The following is a 12,363-nucleotide window of genomic DNA, read 5'->3' as shown; positions in this document are numbered from 1 at the left end:
AAGTATAAAGATCCAGTCCATTTAAAAAACTGGAGGCCTTTACCACTTCAATGTTGGGAAAATCCTGTCGAAATGCATAGCTCATAGAATAAAACAGGTTTTACCAGATATTGTTCATCCTGATCAGACAGGTCTTTTACATGGACCATATATATTGGGGCGGCAGTGTAGCCTAGTGGTTAGAGCATTGGACTAGTAACCAAAAGGTTGCAAGTTCAAATCTCTGAGCTGAAAAGGTACAAAATCTGTCATTCTGCCCCTGACCAGGCAGTTAACCCATTGTTCCTAGGCCATCAATGAAAATAAGAATTTGTTCTTAACTGACTTGCCTAGTAAAATAAAGGTAAAAGAATATATATATTGGAGATAATATACAACAATTACTTGAAACAATTGAACATTATGAAACATCAAAGATACCAGGCCTGGTCTGCATAGCATAGAATTTAGAAAAGGCATTTGATAAAGTACGACTATAATTGATTTATGAATGGCTGGATTACATTCATTTCGGTGAATCTCTTATACAATGGGTTAAAGTTATGTGCAGCAACCGAAGATGTAAAATAGTAAATAATGGTTACTTCTCAGAAAGTATTGAGCTTTTAAGATGAATAAAACAAGGCTGTCCATTGTCTCCATATCTATTTATTATGACCATTGAAATGCTAGCTATTAAAATTAGATCCAACAAGAACATCAAGGGGTTAGAAATTCAGGGGATAAAAACAAGTGTCAATGTATACTGATGAATCAAGTTTTTTTATTAGTCCTCAATCTGGATCCCTGTACAGTCTCATTGAAGATCTTGATCATTTTTGTAGACTCTCTGGACTAAAACCTAATTATGACAAGTATACCATATTACGCATTGGATTGTTAAAAGGGAATGGGGGATACCAAGTCAGTTGTCCAACTGAATGTATTCAACTGAAATGTGTCTTCCGCATTTAACCCAAACCCTCTGAATCAGATAGGTGCGGGGGGCTGCCTTATCCACATATTCGTCGCCCAGGGAACAGTGGATTAACTGCCTTGCTCAGGGGCAGAACGATAGATGAATACCTTGTCAGCTCAGGGGATTTGATCCAGCAACCTTAAGACACAGTGTTTATACTACCTTATAGTTTACCAATAAAGTGGGTATATGGTGAAGTAGACATACTTGGTATTCACATCTCAAAAAATATAAATGAACTTACCACAATCAATTTCAATAGAAAGTTTGCAAAAATAGATGAGCCCCTCAACCATGGAGAGGTAAATGTAAAAAATCACATTGATTAACTCTTTGGTCCTATCACAGTTTACTTACTAATTGCACTGCCTACTCCAGATGACTCGTTTAAATAATTTTTTTTAATCATATGAGCAAAATATATTTCATTTTATTTGGAATGCTAAGCCAAACAAAATTAAACTTGCCTATTTATATAATGAATATGAGTTTAGGGGGCTAAAATTATGAAATATTAAAGCTTTAAACCTCTCACTAAAAGCTTCACTCATACATAAGTTATACTTAAACCCTAAATGGTCCTCCAGTAGATGATTAAGAAAGGCTCATCCCGTTGCTCAAAAAATGCCTTTTTAATTTATACAGATTACAATTTCTCATTTCCGACTGATTGAAAATGAAATTTGGTTTAAAGTATCGCCCTTTCTTAAACAAGCCATACAAAGCTGGCTACAATTTCAGTTTTATCCTCCAGAAAAGATAGAACAAATATTATAACAAATGTTATTGTTAAACTCAAATATACTGATTAATAAAAAAAGTATATTTATTAATTATATTGTGACTATAAACGGTGGAGTTATGTCACATCAGCAGCTATAGAAAATATATGGGAATGTCTGCTCAATCAAAATGTATAACCAACTGATTGCAACATTACCACAAAAATGGAAGAGGCAAATGCAAAGGGAGAAGGTTGTTTGCCTGACATATATTAAAGATACAAATTGGCTGAAAGGAATTAGCATAAATAGAAAAATATAGTAATTTCATTTGAGGACAAAAATGTTGACAGCTGCACTATACAGGTTGCAAAATAAATGGGAGGAGATTTTCGATGTACCGATTCCATGGAACACGGTTTATGAACTGGTACAAAAAACAACACTTGATACAACACTTAGAGGTTTTCAATTTAAATGATTATACAAAATTCTTGTCGCCAACAGAATGCTATATATATGGGGCGTACAAGAATCTCAGCTCTGTAGATTTGGCTGTGAAGAGACAGAATCAATAGATCATTTATTCTGGTATTGCCCCTATGTAGCATATTTCTGGTCACAGGTTCAGGAATGGTTAAAAAAAATCCCAACATTCACTTAAAAAAGACAAGGCTGCCTATCATACATTCTTCCACTCATTGCACCTTGTTGCGCCTTGTATCCCCCGTAGTTGCAATGCAACCACAACAGATAGACTTCAGTACTCAGCGTTTGTCCAGGTCCCTTTTCCACAGGACCTCGGGAGATGCCTTCAATACCGTCCAACAGGGACAAGTTAACCGTACATGTTTTAATGCTTAACCATCAAGTCTTTTCTGTTTTAACCACCCTTATCTACTTTCACTCCACTCATAGACATTTATCCCTCCCTGGACAAATGTTGCACTTTCCTCACGTGAGTCCATCATGTCGAGCTGATCATTTCAAACCACACCGCTCTCATTGGGCAAAAATGGGTTGAATCAACATTGTTTCCATGCAATTTACACCAAATAAGTCAATGTGATGATGTTGAATCAACGTAGAAAACTACTTGGATTTACAAGAAGTCATCAACGTAAAGGGAATTTAGTCTTTTTTTCACCCACCTTTTAACCTAAATCCAAATGACAGGTGACATTTTTGGTTGATTTCACGTTGAATTCATGTTAGTTGGCAACTCAATCAAATATAAATCAAAACTAGACGTTGAACTGACGTCTGTGCACAGTGGGCTGTTTCATCCATGGCAATGATGTTGCTCTCCTTTCTCTGCTTTTGCACAATCTTCACGATTACTGAAGTTCACTCCTGAACAATTCATTTAGACCCGTTGTTTATTTGAAACAAGTGTTTATTTTCTGAAATGTGTGCCGATGCCCAGCTGTTAAAAGGGACAGGCGGCTATCTGAGACTCAGCGTTTAATTGATATTTTAAGTGACAAACACATTTAATTAATTGTTTCTGTCATGTCATCTGAGCCTCACATCACAGACTATTTTTGGGTGGGATGTTCAATTTGCTCACTTATCACAAGTCCCTGGTAAAATGACACAGAAAATTGGTTGCATATACCTTCCCATAATACGGAATTAACCTTCAGATTAAAAGATTCCGTGCCCTTTAGTTCTCATAGATATAGCACATGAATATCCTGTCGCCTCAGCCTTGAAACACTACTTTCTATTCTGACCTACATACAACAGTACATAGTGAGACGGGTAGTCGGGTATACAGGCTCCAGAGACCTCTAACACACAGACACACGCGGCAGCCACAGCCGTATCCCGTCATCCCAGGCACAGGTTTCAAAAGAGACAAAAGGGCTCCAACTGAACCAAAATGCACTGGAGAGTGCATGTTACATGTTAAATAAACATACAGGCTGGCTGTAGTCTGTGGTTCTGTAATCCTGGAGGCCCCACTCTCCTCTTTGTGCTTCCCTTTGATATGTGGCACAACCTGCCACCTTCAGGGGCAGACGAGACTCAAGGGGAATGTTAAACGCTTCTTCCTTTAGAGATGAAATGCTCCACATAAATCATTGATTAGCCTCCACCCCTCCAATACCCACCCCCTCTACCACCTTTAGCTAGATAGCTGAAATGGTGCAAACAAATGTTATGTTCTCATTAAGAGTACTTTTGTCAATTCGGGACTACTTTTTGTCAGTTCGGCCTAATATCTGCTGAGCTGTAGAAGAGAGCAGTTGTAAAGAAGTGGCCACGCTGTTCATCTTCAGAGGGGAAATAGCAGTAACAAAAGAAAAACAAAACAGAGGTTGTTGTGGATGTGAACTTGGTGATGCATGCTCAGTTATTTGATGATAGATGATAAATGCATTATGTGTGCACGTGCGTGTGTGTGTGTGTGTGTGTGGGGGGGGCTCTCAACTTTGTTTTGGTTGGAGGATTCTATGGGTCATGTGAATCTCTGACAGTGGTCCTCATCTCTTGTCCTGTCTTGCCTGAGGGCTGGTAGCCTATACTATTAATTTGATGGCACCCATTCCCCTGACATGTGTCTGTCCAGCTCTGTCCAGCTCTGTCCCGCCACGGATGTGGAGCGAGACAGATACTGTATAATGATCCTGTCCTACTAGTGCCTCATCAGCTCTGGTTACAGTACAGACTGTTCTCTGCAGATAGTGTCACAGACATTTATGTGTGAAAGCAATACAGTGTTTAACAGAAGTATAGCAGGTTTAACCAAGGCCAGCTACTTAGTTAGTTAGATAGATAGATAGATAGATAGATAGATAGATAGATAGATAGATAGATAGATAGAGACATTCAAACTCTTGTTTTTTACAATTCCTGACATTTAATCCAAGTACAAATTCCCTGTCTTAGGTCAGTTAGGATCACCACTTTATTTTAAGAATGTGAAATGTCAGAATAATAGTAGCGAGAATTATTTATTTAAGCTTGTATTTATTTTACCACATTCCCAGTGGGTCAAAAGTTTACATACACTCAATTAGTATTTGGTAGAATTACCTTTAAATTGTTTAACTTGGGTCAAAGAGGGAAACGAGGCGGTCTTCTGGTCAGACTCCGGAGACGGGCACATCGTGCACCACTCCCTAGCATTCTTCTCGCCAATGTCCAGTCTCTTGACAACAAGGTTGATGAAATCCGAGCAAGGGTAGCATTCCAGAGGGACATCAGAGACTGTAACGTTCTTTGCTTCACGGAAACATGGCTCACTGGAGAGACGCTATCGGAGTCGTTGCAGCCAGCTGGTTTCTCCACACATCGCGCCGACAGGGGGCGTATGCCTTATGGCTAACAAGACGTGGTGTGATCACAGAAACATACAGGAACTCAAATCTTTCTGTTCACCTGATTTAGAATTCCTCACAATCAAATGTCGACCACATTATCTACCAAGAGAATTCTCTTTGATTATAATCACAGCCGTATATATTCCCCCCCAAGCAGACACATCGATGGCTCTGAACGAACTTTATTTGACTCTTTGCAAACTGGAATCCATACATCCTGAGGCTGCATTCATTGTAGCTGGGGATTTTAACAAGGCTAATCTGAAAACAAGACTCCCTAAATTGTATCAGCATATCGATTGCGCTACCAGGGCTGGCAAAACCTTGGATCATTGTTATTCTAACTTCCGCGACGCATATAAGGCCCTGCCCCGCCCTCCTTTCGGAAAAGCTGACCATGACTCCATTTTGCTGATCCCTGCCTACAGACAGAAACTAAAACAAGAAGCTCCCACGCTGAGGTCTGTCCAACGCTGGTCCGACCAAGCTGATTCCACACTCCAAGACTGCTTCCATCATGTGGACTGGGATATGTTTCGTATTGCGTCAGACAACAACATTGACGAATACGCTGATTCGGTGTGCGAGTTCATTAGAACGTGCGTTGAATATGTCGTTCCCATAGCAACGATTAAAACATTCCCAAACCAGAAACCGTGGATTGATGACAGCATTCGCGTGAAACTGAAAGCGCGACCCACTGCTTTTAATCAGGTCAAGGTGACTGGTAACATGACCGAATACAAACAGTGCAGCTATTCCCTCCACAAGGCTATCAAACAAGCTAAGCGTCAGTATAGAGACAAAGTAGAATCTCAATTCAACGGCTCAGACACAAGAGGTATGTGGCAGGGTCAACAGTCAATCACGGACTACAAAAAGAAAACCAGCCCAGTCACGGACCAGGATGTCTTGCTCCCAGGCAGACTAAATAACTTTTTTGCCTGCTTTGAGAACAATACAGTGCCACTGACACGGCCTGCAACGGAAACATGCGGAATCTCCTTCACTGCAGCTGAGGTGAGTAAAACATTTCAACGTGTTAACCCTCGCAAGGCTGCAGGCCCAAACGGCATCCCCAGCTGCGCCCTCAGAGCATGCGCAGACCAGCTGGCTGGTGTGTTTACGGACATATTCAATCAATCCCTATACCAGTCTGCTGTTCCCACATGCTTCAAGAGGGCCACCATTGTTCCTGTTCCCAAGAAAGCTAAGGTAACTGAGCTAAACGACTACCGCCCCGTAGCACTCACTTCCGTCATCATGAAGTGCTTTGAGAGACTAGTCAAGGACCATATCACCTCCACCCTACCTGTGACCATACACATCACAGACAAACTGAATTGGTCCACTCACACAGACACGCAGCAGCGCCTCTTCAACCTCAGGAGGCTGAAGAAATTTGTCTTGTCACCAAAAACACTCACAAACTTTTACAGAAGCACAATCGAGAGCATCCTGGCGGGCTGTATCACCGCCTGGTACGGCAACTGCTCCGCCCACAACCGTAAGGCTCTCCAGAGGGTAGTGAGGTCTGCACAACGCATCACCGGGGGCAAACTACCTGCCCTCCAGGACACCTACACCACCCGATGTTACAGGAAGGCCATAAAGATCATCAAGGACAACAACCACCCGAGCCACTGCCTGTTCACCCTGTTATCATCCAGAAGGCGATGTCAGTACAGGTGCATCAAAGCTGGGACCAAGAGACTGAAAAACTGCTTCTATCTCAAGGCCATCAGACTGTTAAACAGCAACCACTAACATTGAGTGGCTGCTGCCAACACACTGACTCAACTCCAGCCACTTTAATAATGGGAAATTATGTAAAATATATCACTATCCACTTTAAACAATGCTACCTAATATAATGTTAACATACCCTACATTATTCATCTCATATGTATACGTATATACTGTACTCTATATCATCTACTGCATCCTTATGTAATACATGTATCACTAGCCACTTTAACTATGCCACTTTGTTTACATACTCATCTCATATGTATATACTGTACTCGATACCATCTACTGTACCTTGCCTATGCTGCTCTGTACCATCACTCATTCATATATCTTTATGTACATATTCTTTATCCCCTTACACTTGTGTATAAGACAGTAGTTTTGGAATTGTTAGTTAGATTCCTTGTTGGTTATTACTGCATTGTCGGAACTAGAAGCACAAGCATTTCGCTACACTCGCATTAACATCTGCTAACCATGTGTATGTGACAAATAAAATTTGATTTGATTTGATGTTTCAGGTTGCCTTCCACAAGCTTCCCACAATAAGTTGGGTGAATGTTGGCCCCTTCCTCCTGACAGAGCTGGTGTAACTGAGTCAGGTTTGTAGGCCTCCTTGCTTGCACACGCTTTTTCAGTTCTGCTCACAAATTTTCTATGGGTATGAGGTCAGTGCTTTGTGATGGCCACTCCAATACCTTGACTTTGTTGTCCTTAAGGCATTTTGACACAACTTTGGAAGTATGATTGGGGTTATTGTCCATTTGGAAGACCCATTTGCGACCAAGCTTGAACTTCCTGACTGATGTCTTGACATGTTGCTTCAATATATTCACATAATTTTCCTGCCTCATGATGCCATCTATTTTGTGAAGTGCACCAGTCCCTCTTGCTGCAAAGCAGCCCCACAACATGATGCTACCACCGCCGTGCTTCACCGTTGGGATGGTGTTCTTCGGCTTGCAAACATACCCCCTTTTCCTCCAAACATAACGATGGTCATTATGGCCAAACAGTTCTATTTTTGGTTCATCAGACCAGAGGACATTTCTGCAAAAGTACAATCCTTGTCCCCATGTGCAGTTGCAAACCGTAGTCTGGCTTTTTTATGGCGGTTTTGGAGCAGTGGCTTCTTCCTTGCTCTTTGTTGATATAAGACTCGCTTTACTGTGGATATAGATACCTTTGTACCTGTTTCCTCCGGCATCTTCAAAGGGTTATTTGCTGTTGTTTTGTGATAGATTTGCACTTGTCGCACCAAAGTACATTCATCTTTAGGAAACTGAACACATCTCCTTCCTGAGCGGTTTGACAGCTGCGTGGTCCCATGGTGTTTATACTTGCATACTATTGTTTGTACAGATGACCGTGGTACCTTCATGCGTTTGGAAATTGCTCCCAAGGATGAACCAGACTTGTGGAGTTCTACAGTTTATTTTCTGAAGTCTTGACTGATTTCTTTTGATTTTCCCATGATGTCATGCAACGAGGCACTAAGTTTGAAGGTAGGCCTTGAAATACATCCAGAGGTACACCTCCAATTGACTCAAATGATGTCAATTAGCCTATCAGAAGCTTCTAAAGCCATGAAGTCATTTTCTGGAATTTTCCAAGCTGTTTAAAGGCACAATTAATTTAGTGTAAGTACACTTCTGACCCACAGGAATTGTGATACAGTGAACTATAAGTGAAATAATCTGTTTGTAAACAATTGATGTAAAAATTACTTGTGTCATGCACAAAGTAGATGTCCTAACCGACTTGCCAAAACTATAGTTTGTTAACAAGAAATTTGTGGAGTGGTGGAAAAATGAGTTTTACTGACTCCAAAGTGTATTTTATCTTACAGACAGACAGACAGACAGACAGACAGACAGACAGACAGACAGACAGACAGACAGACAGACAGACAGACAGACAGACAGACAGACAGACAGACAGACAGACAGACAGACAGACAGACAGACAGACAGACAGACAGACAGACAGACAGACAGACAGACAGACAGACAGACAGACAGACAGACAGACAGACAGACAGACAGACAGACAGACAGACAGACAGACAGACAGACAGACAGACAGACAGACAGACAGACAGACAGACAGACAGACAGACAGACAGACAGACAGACAGACAGACAGACAGACAGACAGACAGACAGACAGACAGACAGACAGACAGACAGACAGACAGACAGACAGACAGACAGACAGACAGACAGACAGACAGACAGACAGACAGACAGACAGACAGACAGACAGACAGACAGACAGACAGACAGACAGACAGACAGACAGACAGACAGACAGACAGACAGACAGACAGACAGACAGACAGACAGACAGACAGACAGACAGACAGACAGACAGACAGACAGACAGACAGACAGACAGACAGACAGACAGACAGACAGACAGACAGACAGACAGACAGACAGACAGACAGACAGACAGACAGACAGACAGACAGACAGACAGACAGACAGACAGACAGACAGAGACAGACAGACAGACAGACAGACAGACAGACAGACAGACAGACAGACAGACAGACAGACAGACAGACAGACAGACAGACAGACAGACAGACAGACAGACAGACAGACAGACAGACAGACAGACAGACAGACAGACAGACAGACAGACAGACAGACAGACAGACAGACAGACAGACAGACAGACAGACAGACAGACAGACAGACAGACAGACAGACAGACAGACAGACAGACAGACAGACAGACAGACAGACAGACAGACAGACAGACAGACAGACAGACAGACAGACAGACAGACAGACAGACAGACAGACAGACAGACAGACAGACAGACAGACAGACAGACAGACAGACAGACAGACAGACAGACAGACAGACAGACAGACAGACAGACAGACAGACAGACAGACAGACAGACAGACAGACAGACAGACAGACAGACAGACAGACAGACAGACAGACAGACAGACAGACAGACAGACAGACAGACAGACAGACAGACAGACAGACAGACAGACAGACAGACAGACAGACAGACAGACAGACAGACAGATTTGTTTATTAGTCACATGCACAGGGTTATAGATGTAATCGCAGGGTAAGGTGGAATTCTTATGCTCTGAGCTCAAACAGTATTGGTCAAAAAACGAGAAGTGAATGACACAATAATAAACATAACAATAATAATATATACTCTGAATGCACAAAACATTATGAACACCTGGTCTTTCCATAACATAAACTGACCAGGTGAATCCAGGTGAACGCTATGATCCCTTATTGATGTCACGTGTTAAATCCACTTCAATCAGTGTAGATGAAGGGGAGGAGACAGGTTAAAGGATTATTAAGCCTTGAGACAATTGAGACATGGATTGTATATGTGAGCCATTCAGAGAGTAAATGGGCAAGATACAATATGTATGTGTCTTTGAATGGGGTATGGTAGTAAGTGCCAGGTGCACAGGTTTGTTTCAAAAACTACAATGCTGCTGGGTTTTCAAGCTCAAGAGTTTCCTGTGTGTATCAAGAATGGTCCACCACCCAAAGGCCTTCCAGTCAATTTGACACAACTGTGGGAAGCATTGGAGTCAACATGGGCCAGCATCTGCTTTCAGACCTTATAGAGCATGCCCCGACGAATTTAGTCCGTTCTGAAGGCAAAATGGGGGTGTAACTCAATATTTGCAAGGTATTCTGCCTTCAGTCGGCTGAGGCGGGCTTTAGAGCGTGGGGAGGTGTGACAGATACTGTAATATCTTATTGGCCAGACATGCTAGACAAACAGCCTGAACATCAAATCAGCAACACTACAATATGATGTCGTTAATATCCAGACATTCCCGCCGCATCATACGTAATGTAGCCTAGCCTATGGATAAATCAACGTGATATCGGGCAATTCAAAGCAGAGATTACACCTACCCATCCCCCGTTCGCTTGAATCCAGTTGTGCAGCGGTCCATTTAGATACTCCGTCATCCACCCCGCGATGTGGTCAACCTGCGACGTCATTTCCTTGTTCACGCATTCCACACATATTGTGCCACCGAACTCGAAGAAGGCGACAATTCGTCCCCAGTTAACCCCGTCCCTGAACAGCTCGTCTATCACCTCTCTGAATCTCCTTTCTGCCATAGAAGACGTGAGATACAATTGGTTTGACATCTCCGCAAAGTCGGGCTGGTACAGTCGTTCGAGTTCGTCCCCGGCCTCACGCAAAACTCTGTGAATAGCTGCATGCGGGTCCGTTTGGGAGAGCCGTTTGGAAAGATGGGGGACGCTGCCCGGTCTGGCGTTATTGGCCCCGTGGCACCGCCGTGCCAAACCAGGCGGAGGAGAAATCATCGACCCATTATTATCAGCATCTTCCTCGGCATTCTCGAAATCCCACGCATATCCCCTTTTCAAGAGTTTGTGACAAATGTACTTTTCCACTATACAGCGGTTGTCGTCGTTTGCCATTATGATTGGCTGATAATGACCTCCACAATCCTAGTTTTTAAGAATAATACATCGTACTTATCAACATGCACTGCGCCGCGCAATACATCAGATCAGACGAAAAGTGTATTTCTGAGAAAATGCTCTGGTCAAATTTATAGGATACTATCGAACCGTGCAGAACGAAACACTGCAACGGGAGCGATGTGCGTGGATTGAAAAACGGTCCCTTCACCCAACTAGGCTGAAACCGTGAAAAAGTCCAAGTATATCCACGTAAGAATATCAAAATGTTTACCCAATTGTGCTATCAAAAGGAAATATTTGAAGCCTTGATCAAAAAGTGGCTACAGTTATCTGTAGACTCCCAAATCCAGACAGACAGAAATACGGAAGAGATTAAAATATTCTCGATGTGCACATAATGTAGTCCACACTACAAAAAAAAAAATACATGACCGAAAAACCACATAAGAAGATCAACGTCGCATGCATCCAGAATATTGTTACGTGTACGGAGAGCCGTTTCGAGGGACTGTGCAGTGAAGACTGTATCCCACAATAATATTGCTGTCTGCGTTCCAGCTACACACTGTGGGTTGGTTGAACATTCTTTGCTGCTTTGCTGGTGAAGTATTTCTTACGTCACCCATAGAAAGTTATCACTTGTGCATTTGGAAACTCCACGTAGGCCTATGTGTCGTTCCTATTTGGTTACGTTTGTTTGATCTGTAGAGAAATGTTTGCCATGATAGGATTTTAACCTTTAATTTTTATCTAATGCAGAAAATGTTGCAATAACCCTAATATTTCCCCAATATTTTATGGGTCGAAATATGGTGAATAGCCATTTCAACTATTACGAAGAGTAGCCTATCAATTCGGATCAAGTTGTAGAAATAGGTGAACCTTGCCTTATTTGAAGAATTAGAAGCTTCAAGCTTGCTTTCTTTAGCCCTGCCTGATTAACAATTGCTGAGCCTTTACTAGACAGGACTACACCATTCTGATTCCCCATGAGGGGACTGCTTTTATCATGCATCCATGTGGACATCCATCCATCTCATTGGTGGACATATATTTTAATGTTCTGTGTTTTTCTCTTTCTTCCAGTGTGTCTGTGTATATCTGGGGCGGCAGGGTAGCCTAGTGGTTAGCG

The 12,363-nt window shown here is 42.3% G+C and overlaps 1 protein-coding gene across 2 annotated transcripts in view; it reads right to left on the bottom strand.

Annotated features, from left to right (window-relative positions):
* The window catches only part of LOC135513224 (apoptosis regulator Bcl-2-like), a 48,122-nt gene extending 36,313 nt beyond the window's left edge, over nt 1-11,809 (bottom strand). For both annotated transcript variants that reach the window (XR_010451505.1, XM_064936038.1), the window contains exon 1: nt 10,686-11,809. Coding sequence is in view for 1 of the 2 variants with exons in the window: in XM_064936038.1 (XP_064792110.1) it covers nt 10,686-11,225 (540 nt within the window). In the remaining variant the exon portion in view is untranslated. The remainder of the gene's footprint in view (nt 1-10,685) is intronic.
* Between the last annotated feature and the right edge of the window lie 554 nt (nt 11,810-12,363).

Source organism: Oncorhynchus masou, chromosome 3, assembly GCF_036934945.1.
Source record: "Oncorhynchus masou masou isolate Uvic2021 chromosome 3, UVic_Omas_1.1, whole genome shotgun sequence".
Lineage (NCBI taxonomy): Eukaryota > Metazoa > Chordata > Actinopteri > Salmoniformes > Salmonidae > Oncorhynchus > Oncorhynchus masou.
The sequence above is the reverse complement of the archived record's forward strand: the minus strand, read 5'-3'. Positions and strand labels throughout refer to the sequence as shown.